General features: G+C 43.4%; 2 protein-coding genes across 9 annotated transcripts in view; both read left to right on the top strand.

Annotated features, from left to right (window-relative positions):
* Window positions 1-8,195, top strand: part of PAXBP1 (PAX3 and PAX7 binding protein 1) — a 34,050-nt gene extending 25,855 nt beyond the window's left edge. Inside the window, exons 16-18 of the mRNA XM_047874365.1 lie at window positions 2,422-2,568; window positions 4,532-4,686; window positions 7,018-8,195. Of these exons, the coding sequence (XP_047730321.1) occupies window positions 2,422-2,568; window positions 4,532-4,686; window positions 7,018-7,135 (420 nt within the window). The 3' untranslated portion in view covers window positions 7,136-8,195. The remainder of the gene's footprint in view (window positions 1-2,421; window positions 2,569-4,531; window positions 4,687-7,017) is intronic.
* A 5,930-nt stretch (window positions 8,196-14,125) lies between these two features.
* The window catches only part of SYNJ1 (synaptojanin 1), a 92,896-nt gene continuing 89,735 nt past the window's right edge, over window positions 14,126-17,286 (top strand). For 3 of the 8 annotated variants that reach the window (XM_047874973.1, XM_047874972.1, XM_047874971.1), the window contains exons 1-2: window positions 14,216-14,944; window positions 15,255-15,400. In XM_047874973.1, the coding sequence (XP_047730929.1) occupies window positions 15,277-15,400 (124 nt within the window). In that variant the 5' untranslated portion in view covers window positions 14,216-14,944; window positions 15,255-15,276. The other 5 variants (XM_047874974.1, XM_047874975.1, XM_047874968.1 and 2 more) reach the window with 4 other exon arrangements.

Here is a 17,286-nt window from a genome sequence, read left to right as displayed (position 1 = left end):
CTCAGTGCTCACCATGATACATGCACTCCTTAATCCCCACCCTTCCACCTCCCCTCCCGTAGCCAGCACTCTGTTCTCTGTAGTTGAGTCTGTTTCTTGGTTTGTCTCTGTCTCTCAGTTGTTTTGTTTTGTTTTGTTTTTCCCTTTGCTTGTTTCTTAAATTGCATTTATGAGTGAAATCATAGGTATTTGCCTTTCTCAGACTGATTTCTTTCACTTAGCATCATATTCTCTAGCTCCATCCGTGTTGTTGCAAATGGCAAGATTTCATCCTTTTTTATGGCTGGATAATGCTCCATCGTGTATACACACATCTTCTTTATCCGCTCATCCATCGGTGGACACTTGGGCTGCTTCCATAATTCGGCTATTATAAATAATGCTAAGGTTGTCCATTCTTTATTGAATTGCTTGTGTACTTTTGTTGAAAATTAGTGTGGGTCATGGAAGGGTTTTTAGCAGGGAAGTGACATGGACAGATTGCCATTTTCAAGTTGCTTTGGCTGTTGTGTGGCTAATGGTCAAAGCTGGGAAGAATAGTACTAATGAAAGTTTATCGTGAATGTACCACGTACGGAGCACTGTGCTACGTCCTGTATCGTTTATCTTGTCGATTCCTCACAACAGCCTGTGAACTATTGTTTCCACTCCACTGATGGGACAGTTAGGCCCAGCATAACCTGCCTAGGATCATTCCTTTGTTCACTGTAGAAATGGGGTCTAACTCAGGCCAGTCTGACTGATGAGCAGCTCTTCTCAACCGGGTTCTATGAAACAATCACTAAAACCCTGAGTCCTCCATTGTGCATAATGAATTCTCTTTTCCATGATTCTAGAATGGGATGTACCATCCTTGGGAAAATTAAGTAAGGGGTCACTCAAATCATTTTCTGTAGGTTTTAGTTCTCTCACAGAACCCTGATTGAGAAAGACTACTCCAGAGCATATGCTCATAATCACTTGACTAACTGCAGGGTCCAGAAAGAGACTATGGCAGCTTAGATTGGGGGGTCGCAACAGGAATTGAGAGAAATGGGCAGAATGGATGGAGGTGAGGTCAGACAACTTGAGGGAGAGGGGAATAATGACATCCAAGCTCCTGGCCTGATCAGGTGGTTGGATAATGTTAACATTTACAGAGATAAGGGGCGCCTGAGTGGCGCAGTCGGTTAAGCGTCCGACTTCAGCCAGGTCGCGATCTCGCGGTCCGTGAGTTCGAGCCCCGCGTCGGGCTCTGGGCTGATGGCTCGGAGCCTGGAGCCTGTTTCTGATTCTGTGTCTCCCTCTCTCTCTGCCCCTCCCCCGTTCATGCTCTGTCTCTCTCTGTCCCAAAAATAAATAAACGTTGGAAAAAAAAAAAAAAAACATTTACAGAGATGAGAAATATTGAGAAACTTGGAAATTTTTATGGTGGGATGGGCTGGGGACTCCCATTTTATAATAATGCATTCTGTCCTTTTTGAGGATGGTTGTGGGACTCACTTAAGCATGATTTTGAATGGAGGACATTTATCTAAGAGTCGGTACTTGCCCAGTAGTACTTTCTGTTATGATGGAAGACGTTCTGTTCTTGCACCGTCCTGTCCAGTAGCCACTAGCTCCATGTGGCTATTTACATTAGAATTCGTTAATTTTAATTAAAGCTTAAAATTCAGATCTTCAGTCATTCGGGGCAATATTTGGACCCTTTAAAACTGTTTATTAGTACGTTGGCAAGACATGGTCCACTGTATTTCATAAGGTGTGTTTTACTCTAGTTTCTTTGACTTAATGTAGTTGCTTAACTCCTCTCAATAGTTTCTCTTCTTGTAAAAAAAAAAAAGATCCAGACTTACAGAAACAGAGATATGATTTGTGATGGCCGAAGTGAGGGGATTAGGTGAAAGGGGTCAAAAAGTACAGACTGCCAATTATAAGATAAAATAATTCTGTGTATGTAATGTACAACATGGTGACTACAGTTAATAATGTGTTTATATTTGAAAGTTGCTATGGGAGTAAATCTTAAAACTTCTCATCACATGGGTGGGGTGCCTGGGTGGCTCAGTCAGTTGAGCATCTGACTTCAGCTCAGGTCATGATCTCGCAGTTGATGAGTTCGAGCCCCGTGTCGGGCTCTGTGCTGACAGCTCGGAGCCTGGAGTCTGTTTCTGATTCTGTGTCTCCCTCTCTCTCTGCCTCTCCCCTGCTCAGGCTCTGTCTCAAAAATAAAGATACACATTTTTAAAGAAAATTTTTTTTAAGTTCTCATCACATGGGAAAAAATTTACAATTAGGTGAAAGATACTACTGTGGTAATCATTTTACAATACGGTATATATACTTCTGTGAAATCATTATGTTGTACACCTTATGCAATGTTACGTGTCAGTTATATTTCGATCTGGAGGAAAATAATTTTTTTTCTCTCTCTCTTTCTAGCTATTAGGGAATTTTCTTCAGTGGTACGGCATTTTCTCAAATAAAACTCTTCAGGAGTTATCAATAGATGGTTTATTAAATAGATACATTCTCATGGCTTTTCAGAATTCAGAATATGGAGATGACAGCATCAAAAAAGCCCAAAATGTGAGTTAAATGACACACATTGTAGTTTTTAAAGCATATAAATGAGAATGAGTTAAGTTTCCTTTGTTTGAAGAGAGATTTTAGAATTTTAAGAAAACCCCTTTGATTATTGAACTTGGTGTAATGTTGACAGTCAGTTTGCCTCCCAGTAGTTCTGAACCCCCTTAACATTTTTTCCATAAAAATGTGTATAGTTATGTTTGTATTTATTCTTCTTTCCATCTGTTATGTCATTTTTGTAGGTGTTAATGAAAGTTGTAATTTCAGGGTAATTTTTAACGGTTGGGTGAATGTTGTTTTGAATGTTATTAAAGAAACGGGCTCTCTGGTTTAAGAAATCATTTTAATATTTTTTCTACTTTATATGTGGGGGTTACACAATTTCATTTATTTATTTTTTGAAGATTTTTTTTAATGTTTTCATTTTTGAGGGAGAGAGCACCAGTGGGGGAGGGGGACAGAGGATCCAAAGGGAGCTCCCTTCACACTGACAGCAGTGAGCCTGACGCGGGGCTCCAACTTACAAATCCTGAGGTCAACACCTGAGCCGAAGTCGGACGCTCAACTGACTGAGCCACCCACATGCCCCTAAAGATTTTATTTTTTTAAGTAATCTCTACACCCAGCGAATGTGGGGCTCAGACTTAACCACCCCAAGATCAAGAGTTGCATGCTCTATTGACTGAGCCAGCCAGGTACCTCCAATGGGATCTTTTTAAAAAACATTTTTTGAAACAATTCAAAAGTTAAAATTGAAAGTGCAATACAAAGTTTTTTCCCTCAACTACGTCACAGTCAGTTTGTGACATGATAGCCCCCTGTCCCAAATATTTTTATGTCCGTTTCCTATAGACAGGGATGTTCTTATACATAATTACAGTGTCACTGTCAACATCTTTTATCTGTTACTGCCACCTAATCTTTGAGACCCTTCAGGTTTTGTCAGTTATGTCCGAAGTATCACATCACCGGCAAAAGAAATTCCCAGATCATCCTTGGCATTTAATTATCGTGTCTTCCTTAGTCCCCTTTAATCTGGAAGAGTTCTTGTTTTTCCTTGGCCTTTATAAAACCTCGACACTTTTAAAGATGCTGTGCCAGTTATTTTGCAGAGTGACCCTCAGTTTGGCTTTGTTTGATATTCTCTGATGATTGGATTCAAATTCTGCATTTTTGGCAGAAGCTTTCCCAGACTTCATTAGAGCCCCTTGTTGACTTCTGTGACCTTATAGCATGTCGTCTCATTTTGAGGGAGCATTTTCTTGCTTTCTGGCACTTGCTGTTCCAGGCTCATCTTCTCCTTGCTTAGTGCCAGCTCTGGAATCACTCATTCTTCCAAGCATCCCTGGGTTCCTTAGTGGGGAACCTTCTCTACCCACTTGGACTGAATTCTGCTAGTACACTACCCTCTCCCCTATGGGGATCAGCCTCACCTTGCTTGAGTTTAGTACTGACACTGCCCTGTTCACCTTGCTTAGGCTCTTGCCCTAAGCTGCCCCCGCCCCCCAGCCTCTGGTACGATGCAGTCTGGACCCCACTCTGGGCCAGCATGGACGCCTGCTCACCGAGTCGTTCCGGATGGGGAGGCTTCGATATGATGTTTATGCCACACATGTTATATCAAAAGCTGCTGATAAAAGGACAGTTCAGTTCATTTAGAGATTCCTGGAAGACAGGAAGGTGAAGCAATTGTGTTGTCAATATTATGTCCCTAATTAAATACTGGAGGTTATTTATCTTTTTTGAATACCAATCTGTTGAAGCTAAAAATACAGATATATTCAGGTGTATTTGGATAGCTAATGTGGGAAGTCGGGTTTAAGAGGATATCCCCTGTCAAGTGATTAGCTGTATGTAGTGCAACAGCCTGCCTGCGACTTATGTACATTATACCCGTTGTCTGGGATCAGCTTTTAGACACTTTATTTTGTTCTGTTTCATTTTACATCTTTCTTCTTCATAGGTAATCAATTGTTTCCCCAAGCAGTGGTTCATGAATCTGAAAGGAGAAAGAACTATCTCTCAGTTAGAAAACTTCTGTCGATACCTTGTGCACTTAGCAGACACAATCTACAGAAACAGTATCGGATGTTCTGATGTGGAAAAAAGAAATGCAAGGTAATTTTCTGCGATTGTTGAATGAAACGGTGACCTAGAGTCTTTAGTTTTTGTCACATTTATTATTAAAATGTCTTAGAGTCACGTTTGTATTTTACTTTAAATTGTGTACACTGATGTTGTATTGGCAAACCTACCAAAAACACATCATTTTTCATTTTTGTGTTTCACCTAAGCTTTTTTCAGTATGTTATTTATGAAGGTGTTAAGAAAGACTTCATTAAGTAGCTAGCATCCCTAAGGAGATTTTCTCTGCCTCTTCCCTTGAAGAATTGGGGAGATTTCAGGCTGTTGGAATGTCCTGGATCTTAATCTCTGGGGGTTCGTTATATAGATGTAAACCCTCAAAAAGCCAGTCACTGAAACTTAAAGTGTACTAAAGATGATATGCCAATTTGGGGACATTTGTGTTCTGTGTTGAGTTTTTTGGTATCCATATCATAGACTGAAGGTCATCCCTCATGATTTTGGGGGAGCAGCTTGTACATATTTTTTGCCAGGGGTTGCAAAGAAGGAGTGAATAAAGGAACCATTGTACCTTTCTGGGGACCTTGTCTTGGATGTTCGTGTAATTTTGGGACAAATCTCTAGCATAAAAAGTAAGAATAGCAAGTAAATTTGAAAGAACTTTTTTTAAAGTTTCATAAATTCTTCCAAATGTCACAGTTTTCATTTTCAGAATACATACCATTAGTCATACCCCTGTAACAAAACGTTTTTTCTCTTCCTTCATTTCCCTTCCATGGAAAAGAACCTTATTTTCTTAAAAGAAAATTTGCTATCTCTTACAATAAGATTAAAAAACCAAGTAGGCAGTAAAGGTTTTAGTGGTAAACTTCTTTCAGCAGGTGATTTTGATTTATATTTTAATTTCATCTTTGGTGTTGTTATTTCTTGGCACTAATATTTCTTCCCAGTGTTTTTTTGCTAGATGAGTCCTATTCACTTTTTAAACTTTGATGTGTGTATACTTAACAGTGTTTTGGGGCGCCTGGGTGGTTGGCTCAGTCAGTTAAGCGTCTGACTGTTGATCTTGGCTCAGGTCGTGATCTCAGGGTTCCTAAGATTGAGCCCTGCATGGGCTCTCCCTCTCTCTCTGCCCCTCCCCTGAGCACACGTGCATTCTCTCTCCCGCTCTCTCTCAAAATAAAGAAAAACATTTTTAAAAAATAGTCTTTTTTGTTAGGAAGTTAAATGTCAACAAACGGTGTTTATTTTTCTACAGAAAAGAACTTCAACAGCTATTGTAAGCACTTGCTGTGTGCCACACACCGTAAAATAAGTTCCATGTGGGTTACAAAGTTTTACAAATTAGAATCCTTCCCTAAAGAGTGCTTGCTACAATTTGCAGAGGAAAAGAGACAGCTAATGTCACATTGTGTGCTGTTTCTCTCACTTGGTTCAAATAAGTGGTCATTCTGAAAGTGGTTCCTGAATCGCAGCATCAGCCTCACCTGGGAGCTTTGTTAGAAATGCGAATTCTCAGGCCCCACCCCAGACCTACTGAATCAGAATTCTGGGTAGGGGGCCTGGGGATCTGGGTTTCAGCAACCCTCTAGGTAACTTAGATGTATGCTAAAATTTGAGGGCTACACAGAATGACTGCTGGCCGGGGTGATAGAGGAAGCCAGTTTACTGCTTTCTTAGTGAATTTTTTTTTTTTTTAACGTTTATTTATTTTTGGGACAGAGAGAGACAGAGCATGAATGGGGGAGGGGCAGAGAGAGGGGGAGACACAGAATCGGAAACAGGCTCCAGGCTCCGAGCCATCAGCCCAGAGCCTGACGCGGGGCTCGAACTCACGGACCACGAGATCGTGACCTGAGCTGAAGTCGGACGCTTAACCGACTGCGCCACCCAGGCGCCCCTCTTAGTGAATTTTGGTAGAGTGGAGATTATGCTGGGTTGGTGGATGGATTGGGGATGAAGACACAAATATGATTTGTGTTGCAGATATGATCTGAAAGAGCTTGGACCCTGGTTTGGGTGGGAAAGGGCAGGGCTCTGAAAGTAGTTTGGCAGCAGATCGCTTTCTTTCCTTTCTAGCTGTGAGTGATAGAATTGATCTGAGTGAAATTTGGGGGTGTTTTTGTTTTAGAAAGTGGATCCTTGATCTCTGGGCTAGTCCTTTAAACTATACAAGCTTTGCTTTTATGTGAACAATTTTTTTTATATGCCGTAGTTTGCTTATTTCTGTCTTCTTTAAAAATGTGTGCTTGAAAAAATGGATTGCAAACCTCAAAAATGGTCATAAAGTCAAAAACAAATTCTCCTTCGAAGGCTTTTGTACTAATTAATGAAATGTTGCTGCATTTTTTTTTTCTTTTTTAGGGAAAACATAAAACAGATAGTAAAACTTCTTGCAAGTGTTCGCGCTCTGGATCATGCTATGTCTGTTGCAAGTGACCACAATGTGAAAGAATTTAAGTCTTTGATTGAAGGAAAATAGATCTGTGAGACTAAAAAAGCCTGTTTGCTTTAATACCATTCCCAGTGTATAAATGTTGTATATATGTAAAGTTTCTTAAACTGTAAAATATTGATTCTTGTTTTAATACAAAGAACATTATTAATATTCAAGACTGTGTCCTTAAATGCAATTTCTTTGGAATGGAAGGAATTCACATTATTTCTAGGAAGCCTGTTAATGTTTCCTTACTGCCTGTCATACTTTGTTTACAGAAATATTTTATATGGTTATTCAAATTAACCTCAGTTAATTGTTCTCTGTAAACGATGTGTGCAGTGTAAATTGTGTAATTATGCATATATATATTTATACCATCGTGGAGTTACTTTCACACTGGAAATTTGTGGTGTTTTTCTACAGAGTAAGCCTTTTAACAGCAGATTATTACTCAGTGGCAAGTTGTCTTAGGGAATTACTACCCTGTTGCAACAAAAGGGCTGGCAGGTGACTAAGTGTTTGTCACCTTTTGGTTAGCAGTTGCTATCACTGTAGCTTTGCTGCCTTAAAATTGAGAGTGGAGTGTGGACTTAGTCATTGGGTGAATGGAAACTTTCTTCCTTGAATCAGCATTACAGTCTAATGAGGGTTTAATATGAACTCTGAATAATATATGCAACATAGGTTTTTGAAAAGAACACACAGAAGTTTAACTTTGGGAAATAACAGCCCCACAAACCTAACTGCGTGGTTTTGGGCTGAGTGTCCTGTCTCATTCATGAGTCTACCCCCCTGACCAGCTTACAAAAATACATGCATTTGAATTTTCGTAGTCTGTCATTTTATTTAAAATCCCACATATGTGAGTTATATATGCAATAAAGAATACGCCTTGCTGACGAGCTACACCCAGGCAATTTAAGATCCTTGGTCTTCTATAATGTTTATACCACATTGTAAATATTCAGAGAACTTGTTTTAAAGTTTATGCTTTCTGATTCTGTGATTTTCAAGAGGAACTTTTTGGAAATTAAGGACTATTGTTTGATAACTATATATGTAATTAAGCTTTAGCCAAGCATTAAATTAATTTTTAAATAGATCCTTTGTTGTATTTTGCTGGTGACTAATTTTAGTTAGAACATTTCATAGGACTCTGATACGGTGAGACTCTTAGCATGTGTGCTCTTGGTCAGGTCAAATAATTAGAATAGAAAACATGCACTTCAGTTTTATCTTTTTTTCTTTTTTTTTAACTTTTTTAGAGCTGATTTATTGTTGAGAGAAAGAGAGCGTGAGTGGGAGAGGGGCAGAGAAAGAGGGAGACACAGAATCGGAAGCAGGCTCCAGGCTCTGAGCTGTCAGCCCAGAGCCCAATGCGGCACTCAAACTCACGAGCTGGGAGACCATGACCTGAGCCAAAGTCAGACGCCCAACAGACTGAGCCACCCAGGCGCCCCTGTCAGTTTTATCTTTATTGTAGGAACATTACTTATCCCTGCATACTCATTCTGTTCCACAATAGTGGCCTTCTAAACAGAATTGAAATGAGAAAACATTAATTCTAAGTAGAATTGAAATGAGAACTTCAATGGAATCAAACATACAAACATGTACACACATGACCTGCACATCATTTGTGCCTTAAATTTGTGTTTCCAAACCCATTCGACTGATGGCTTTTCCTGTGTCTACTTGTAAGGACTCCTGCAGTCAGCTTTGAGACTTGTTATCCTCTGCAGCCGAGCAGGCTGTTTCGGTTTCAGGAATGGGCTTGATTACCACACTGGGACCTTGACAGAAGGTGACCTTAACATAGACATGTGCGCAAGGCAAGTGGCTCCCCTGTCTCAACCAGGAAAAAATTCTCCTGAAATGTCTAAAGGACATCCTTTCTTATGAAGGGAACTGGCAAAAGGTGAGTAGAGGGTGACATTTTAATAAAGCTAAGGGTTTGCTTTTTCAGTTTTTCCTTTTGGAGGAGTCTTCTGAATCAACTCTAGAATGCCTGAGAAAGGTTTTCCTGAAGGAAAGTTATTTTTATTGAGACCATATAAACCCTAGTCATAAAGACTGATTGCTGCGTTACACCAGTGCTGTTGGCCCCAACCCCCCATCCTGCTGTTGATGCTTGGATTCCTGCACACACCTGCACCTCTGCCCGAGGGCTTTTCTCTGGGCCTGTGTGGCGGGCTGGACTGTCCAGCAGCTGATGTCCCAGGGAACAGCCCTCGGGCAAAGAAGGGGGTGGAAAGAGAAATACCCAGTAGTTGGGGGCCTCTGGGGAGCAATTGCTGAGCTAGCAGTAGACGTACAAGAGATTACTGAGGGGGAGCGACAATAAGGGGGAAAGAAGAAGGGGCTGGAGGAGGCCAGGGGAGCCTGAGAACGGAGATCGTGGCCTCTCGAGCAGAAATGGAAGGAATTAAAGTCTCAGATACAAGGCTGACCGGGCCTCCTCAACCCAGAGTCTCAGCTCTAAGGAGTTTCAGGCCTCCAGGAGCTGCCCTTCGTCTCTCTGCCACTCTGGCTCACTGATGCCCAGGATCTCCTTGCGGGACATGGGAGGGGCGTGATTTCATGGCTACCAGGCCAACTTCTAATCTCTCAGGTATGTTCCATGTCATCCCCCAGAGGCCTTCAGTTGACCTGAGCCATTGTTGCCTGCGGTAATAATCTTATCACCCAGAACTGGCCCCAAACTACACAAGCCTCAGTGAGCACCTTTTCCTCATGAGACTAGACTAAAATGTAAAGCTCCCGAATTTCTTTAAAGCCAGCTTTATTGACGTATGATTTTCTAAACAGTAAAGTCTACCCCCTTAAATTTAAGTGTATACAGTGCAGTGAGTTTTGATAAGTGCCTAATTTTGTTTTAAATGCTAATTTCTCTTGAAGTCATGAAATCCTAAAAAATGGCCAAATGTTGTAGAGCTCCAGAGTGCATTATGTAAGATACTACTTCTGTCTGGTTACCAGAACTCCTCTCTGACATGGTGATATCCACATAGTAAAGGGACTTTTGCTATAACCACACTGTAACTGTAATCACTGACCGTAACCACAATTTTGGTTTGTTGTGTCAAGTAAATGAAAATGAGAACAATAACTTCTACTTGTAGTAAGAATGAAGTATGACTGAATGTTTGGGAGACCTTCTGCTTTGGTAAGGCTGTCATTGTCCAAATGCTTTGGAGACTGCCCTCCAAAATGGAAACTGTATGGATACCCGATTCAGTTGCTGAGAGTGGTTTCAGACTGCCTGGCAAAGGCAGACGGGCTAAAAATTGTTACCTGGAATTGGTTTTGATGTGCAATGTTGACTGGCCCCTGGCCTGCTTCTGGACCTTCAGGCCCCAGTAATTTATATTGGCTTTCTTCTAGGGCTGGGGCTTGGATGTTAACAATCATGCAGGTCACTGAGAATGCCCATATACAGTGGTCCTTAGTTTTGGGGCTCTTACTTAAAAAGATCTTCAGGTAAATACATTCTATATCCTGTGCTTGATGATCCAAAACACATAGTGAAGGGTGAAAGGTCTGACAAATTCTGTGGAAGCCATCTTAAGCCACTCTACAAAACCACCTTGCCCATGAAAGCTTGCCTTTGCATGTAACCTTAGGTGTTGAAATTCCAGAGACACCTGTTTAGGGACCAAGATCCAGGTTGACAGGCGACACCCTCTAGCTCCCATCTCAGTGAGGCCGGGCCTTGCTGTACTGCTCAGGTCCTTTGATTTCCATGAGAATCTTGCGTGTCGTGAAAACAAACCCCTTCACTTGAGCTCCTTGGAGTCGGTCTGTTGTTTGGAAACGAAAACTTTTTGTCACACAAGTTTCTTGATGTGTGCATGAGCAGTTTTTCAGTCTTTGCAGTTTCTGTTTGATTTTATTTTCACAATGATTCTGCTCTCCAGCTGACTATATTTTCTACTTACAGCGTTTCTGTTTTGCCAAGTTAAAGTCTCATTCTTCACTGATTGCCGTAAGTTCATGCACAGGAAACAGCTAATGCTATTTGGAACCTACTCTTGTGTTGCCCCTCAGGACCACTAGTTTCTCTTCAACAAGAAGCCACCCCTTTCTATATACTAATAGCTCTCTGCAGATCCTGATATAAAAGCTAGCTCTGGTGTATGTAACCTGAACAAGAGCCTGTTAAAGAGAACTGAATGAGGCCGTTCGTATTCCCCAAGTTTGCCAGTTGTTTTCTAGCATTTTGATAAAATTCAGGCTGTACGGAAAAGTAGGCCCTACTACTAATTCGTGTTAAGACATCTGTCAACACTTGTAGTCTTGTAACGTGGTACAGTTTTTAAAAATGGCATTGGGGCTGTTTGGCTGACCTCAGGTTCTCTCCTGATGGAAAGTCACTTAAGTCTTACATTAATTGTCTGTGGCTGTTGTAACAAGTGATCACAAACTGGGTAGTTTAAAACAATAGGGCTTTTCTCACAGTGCTGGAACCCGGAAGTACAAAATCAAGGTGGTGGCAGTGCATGTTCCAAAGGCTCTAGGGAAGAATCCTTCCTGCTCTCTCCCAGCTTCTGGGGGCTGATGACATTCTTTGGCTGGTGGCCCCCTCGCTCCCGTCTCTACTTGTCTTCATATTGCCTCTGTGTGTGTCTAGTTTCTCTCTGCCACCCTATAAGAACAGCTGTGATTGCATTTAGGGCCTGCCCAGAGAAAGCAAAATAATCTCAAGATCCTTAACTCAATCACAGCAGCAAAGACTTGTTTTCCCTATAAATTAATATTCACATGTCCCAGGGATTAGGATGTGCTATTTTTGAGCCTACCCACAGGCCTCATTGCTCATTTTGAAGGGTCAAGAAAGTGTCAGCACATCTCTGTGGGCCCTTAAGACCTCAGTAAGAAGTTTGTGTGTGCCACATAACTTGTATTTTAAGTCAGTGCTCTCCCCTCCCAACCCCCACCGACGCTCTTCAAACCTGGTGAAAATTTGGCTATTTCCATGTGCTGTAACAAGCGTAAGTAGTAAAGAGGGACAAGAAAAAGAAGGAATTACATTCTATAGAAGTCACTAGTAAAATGGCCTTTGAGTTTTCAAACCCTGGCCATACTTATTCATGACTAAAAGATCCATTTTGAAAGGATTTGGAAAGGTTGTGGCCTTCTGACAGCTCTAGGAATGAGTCCTGCTTATCTCTCCTGCCTCCGCCCAGTTTATTTTGAAGAAAGAAATAGCAGTTCACACCCAGAACCAAGAAACTTTGACCTTACTCTCCTTAGTCCCAAATCAAAAGAAATCAGAAGTAGGCAGAACACCTGCTTCTAAAAGAGCCCGGTACCCACAATTCCCACTCTGAGAAGGAGGGGTGGGGGCGTGGGGGACTCTTCATTGCAGCCTCCCAGACAGGCATGATGGAAGTGAGCTTAGGTTTGGGATGGCCAAGTTTGGTTTCCGGTCCCAACTCTACTTGAAACAGTAATTTTTTAACAACTTCTCTTTTCTGGATCTCAGCTGTCATAAAAAACAACTCCCAAGCAAAGTATTCAATAACATCAACATCTCTCCTGGAGCAAAATATCCGTCCATATGTTTTTCTGGTGCATACATCTGCCATGCCTTCAGGGCTAGAGAGGCATTATAACTGAATAGGCAAATAAAATTTCCATTCTCACCCACTCCCATCTACTTTTTTTCCATCAAATGCAATGTCTAATTGAGATGGATTCTTCTGGAAAAAAAAAAAAAAGGAACCACAGTCTAGCAGTTTAAATTAGGTTTAATTCTGAGGCTGTTGTCAGTAACCACTACTAACGCCAAAAACACCTTTTTCTAAGTAAATAGTACTAAATGAGAAATCCCCTCCAGTTCTCAGAACTAAATGTGTCTTTGCATCTCTCCTTCTAGAAAAGAAATGGCTTCTTTTTCTAACGAATTAGAGCTACTTTAGTATCCTGAAACCAGGGTGGGTCCAGCTTCTCTAAAATGGATGAAGAAATGTTAAATCAAGTCACATGACAGGGCCTGGAGGGGGAAATGACTTTGTGCAAGATAACAAGTTTAAATTCTGCTTTTGCTCCCAAAATAAAGGCAAGAAGGGGAAGAGGTAAAGAAAAAACAAAGGCAAGCAGAAACAGTTTCTCAGAGTTCTGGGTTCTTCAGGATTTCAATTCCTTTTGGCCCCGTTGGCTTTGACTTCATTTCCATATTTAGGTCTACTGAGTGGAAAGAGAATGAAACGTCCGTGGGACACATTGATATTAGCCATATAGCGTGATTTGTTAAAAAATCAAAAAACGAAAGGGTTAGGACGCCTTCCGTTATTAAACTGCGTGGTTGACGAAAGCTTTTCGCCATTCAGTGACAAACATAGTTGCCTGAGTACAGCCATGTTTCAACTCAGTCTTGAGGTCCTGGTTTGTGACATTCGAGTCTCCACCGTTTGCACAACTGGGCACTCTCCTACAGTGTTCCTGAGAGCTCTGGAACACGCCAGAAGAAAAGGCAGCCGACAGAGTTGTTCCAAAGCAGGCATTAGTTTTTCTTCTGCTTATCCAGACGCTCAGATGGGAACAGAGCGCTGTTGGCGTGGAGACACCATGGACAGCTCTTCAGGCGCCGTCCGGTTGGCCCGCCTGCTGACAGTCCCGAGCCCTACCCCCCACCCCGCCCCCGGCCGTCAGGCCGGTGGGGGCGACAGGGGGTGGTCCTGACACCCATCTTGGGTACATCAATACCCGGTCCCCAAAGCTTTTCCCCCGAGTCCCTCCCTGGTGCTCACGGGGAGGGTTGGTAAGTTCTGAAAAGCCCCCGCGAGGGGGCTAGGGAGGCCGATCCTCCTCGTCCCCATATCCCCAGTGACTTGCAGCCGCGGCCCCGGCGGCAGGCCGCCTGAGGTGAAGGTCGCAGCGCGTGGAGGAAGCAGGCGGCCCACCGTTTCGGACTCCCAGGGAGGTCCGGAGTGGGCGGAGCCTCCCTTCTGACGCCCCGCCTTTCCCCCGAGGGGCGGGCCTTCCGCCCCCGGCCGCGGCGCAATGCGGAAGAGAGGCCTGCTGGAGCGGAAGTGACGCTTCCGGCGGCTGTGGCGGCGGCGGCTGCGGGAGAAGGAGGAGGAGGAGCCGGAGAAAGAGGTGAGCGAGCCGGCGGGGGGCGGGGAGCGGCCGCGGCCAGACCCACCGGCAGCCGGGCGTGCGGGCGGACTCTTCCTGGTCAGCCTCCCCCGCCGCAGCCCGGGCGGGAACAGTGAGGGGCGACCGCGGGCAGCCCAGGCTCGGGAGGGCGGGCGAGGTTGTGAGCAGACTACAGGTTGTGCGGGGCGCTGCGTCGGGCCGGGGGCTGTGGTGACAGCGGCTGTCAGCCTGCCCGCGGGAGAGGAACCAAGTCGGTCTGGGCGCCGGGTCGTCTCTGCTGGCGCATAAAGGGATCGGGCGGCTGGGCGGCTTCGCCCCCCTGGGACGGAGCTGCTTTCCCGGGCGGTCGTCTGCCCGGGATCCCCGAGGATCCCCGGTCGGGTCCGTGTCCCGAGTCGTGACTCTTCCCGGGTGGCCATTCATATTTACGGGCTTCCGCCTGCTGTCTCCCCAGCCGGCGGTGGCCTGCGGCCGGGCGGGAGGTGGCGGTAACCTGTGCCGCTTCCCTTGCCCTTCGCTGCCGCCCCCGGGAGAGCTAGTCGTGTCGTGTCGGATAATCCTTTCCCTCCTCCTGCCCCCTAAGGAGCTTTGAACCGGCCTCGTTAACCTTCCCTCCCACCTCCTCTCCTTCCCCCGCAAAGGGACGGCTTGAAGTTTCCGAATCGGTTCCCTTTCAACGTAGTGACAAATCCTGAAGCAGGAAGCTGATAAACAACTCCGAACGAAATACGCTCAAAATCTTTCCTTTTGGTAAACACAAAGTAAACGGAAACTCATCTTAACCAAACCGTTCGTGGACTTGGAGTGTAATTAAGCCTTGTGTTGTTGCCTTGCCGTGAGAATTGGTAGCTTTTCCTCTGGCTTTTTGGTAAAATTAAGTGACGGCTTATCTTTTGGAATAAACCATTCGCTCCCTTGAGCTCCGTTTGTTTTGTTTTGTTTTGTTTTTTTTCCACCCCCCCCCCCCATCAAAACCTGGCAGGGAGGGACTTCTGGATGCCTTGCAGTCCTTGCTGCAGAAGGAAACGTTAGCTTCATTTGCTTTGCTTGGTTTTCACAGGGCTGCCTCTGAAGAAAGGAGAATGGCGTTCAGCAAAGGATTTCGGATCTATCACAAACTGGATCCTCCACCTTTCAGTCTCATCGTGGAAACCAGGCATAAGGAAGAATGTCTCATGTTCGAGTCTGGGGCCGTAGCTGTGCTTTGTAAGTCATCTGTTATTAGCCCAGCTGATCAGTATGCCTCTGTTTTGATTTGAAATTGTTCAGATTCAACCATTTTTTTAGAGATGACCCTGACAGCCCCTTCGCTGTATTTGGTGGAGCGGAGTATGCCATTGTTTTCTTTTCGTTAAACCTTATTTTAAACGTTCATTTTCTTTTTTTTCCGCCCCCTCCCCCCACCCCCCCTCGCCCACCCTTGCAGGTTTCTATTGGGGGTCGGGGGCAAAGTGCAAGTTTGGGCACAGGTTTTTGCTTCCTTGGATTCTTTGCCTCCTCCTAAAAGTAAATCTTTCTTTCCAAAGAAATATTGTCACAGTTCGTATCACATCACATCACCCTGTATAGGCTTGCTTGATATTTTTACTGTAATGAACAGGATTTCTTTTTTTTGGGGGGGGGGGGGAAGGGAGGGGCAGAGGATCCAAAGCAGGCTCTGCGCTGACAGGCTGACAGCAGTGAGCCCTATGGGGGGCTTGAACTCAGGGACCACGAGATCGTGACTTGAGCTGAAGTCCCACACTTAACCCACTGAGCCACCCAGGTGCCCCTGTAATGAACAGGATTTCTTGTATATCAGTTATAGTAATGAATTCCAAGAGTATTTATCTAATGTTTTTGGAGTATCTTTGGTGAGGCCCTTACGTTTTTATTGAGAGAATTGTAAACTTCTAGAATTTCATGTGAGATAATGTGATTGATTTCATGTTGTTTTAAAAAATTATTTTGATAAAGAAAAGGACCACTGCCCCACAAGAAAAATAGTAGATTAGTGTGGTCTGGGTTATTTTCTGGGCAAATGGATGAAATTAAAAATAAAAAGACTAATTTGAATATTAATTTTCTTTCTTAATCTGAGATTTTGGCAGAGAACTCCAGGTTGGGGTTACTAGAAATGTGATTCTGTTTTTAAAGTTCTTCTAGTGGTAACTACTTGTTTCTTTGTCATATTTTTGCTTTGTTAGCATTAGTTTAGCTACTGGTCATATTTTTATAAATTAAAAATAGCGTTTGAAAGTCATGCTTAAAAAAAAGTCCCTCAGGGGCGCCTGGGTGGCGCAGTCGGTTAAGCGTCCGACTTCAGCCAGGTCACGATCTCGCGGTCCGTGAGTTCGAGCCCCGCATCAGGCTCTGGGCTGATGGCTCAGAGCCTGGAGCCTGTTTCCGATTCTGTGTCTCCCTCTCTCTCTGCCCCTCCCCTGTTCATGCTCTGTCTCTCTCTGTCCCAAAAATAAATTAAAAAAAAAAAAAAAAAAAAAAAAAAAGTCCCTCAATATTTGAAACTTTGAAACTTTCTTCAGATTCAGTAAGTGAGCAGCATACATAAGACCCTGCATTTTGCATACAGAGTATTAACCTGTTAAAATGTTAACCTGATCTTAAAACTCTAAAGTGGTAAATTTTATCTTGATTGGAAGAAAGGGTAGTAACATAAAGAAAAGGCTGAGTGGGGCGCCTGGGTGGCTCAGTCGGTTAAGCACTCGACTTCAACTCAGGTCACGATCTCGCGGTCCGGGAGTTCAAGCCCCGCGTTGGGCTCTGGGCTGATGGCTCGGAGCCTGGATCCTGCTTCCGATTCTGTGTCTCCCTCTCTCTCTGCCCCTCCCCCGTTCATGCTCTGTCTCTCTCTGTCTCAAAAATAAATAAACATTAAAAAAAAAAAAGAAAGAAAAGGCTTAGCAAAGTATAATGTATGAGAGGTGTATATATTTTTGGTACATATAGTAACATGGTTTGAGTGAGCAGGATAGAGCTATTTGTGTTGTAAGAAAACAAGTCTTACGATGGGTTATACTTAGTATGGACTTAATTCCTTCTAACTGTTTTTTATATTTAAATAAACTGATATATAACTTGCTATAGTATTAATT

Source organism: Prionailurus viverrinus, chromosome C2, assembly GCF_022837055.1.
Source record: "Prionailurus viverrinus isolate Anna chromosome C2, UM_Priviv_1.0, whole genome shotgun sequence".
NCBI lineage: Eukaryota > Metazoa > Chordata > Mammalia > Carnivora > Felidae > Prionailurus > Prionailurus viverrinus.
Note: the sequence above shows the minus strand (reverse complement) of the source record. Positions and strands in the feature narration are given on the sequence as shown.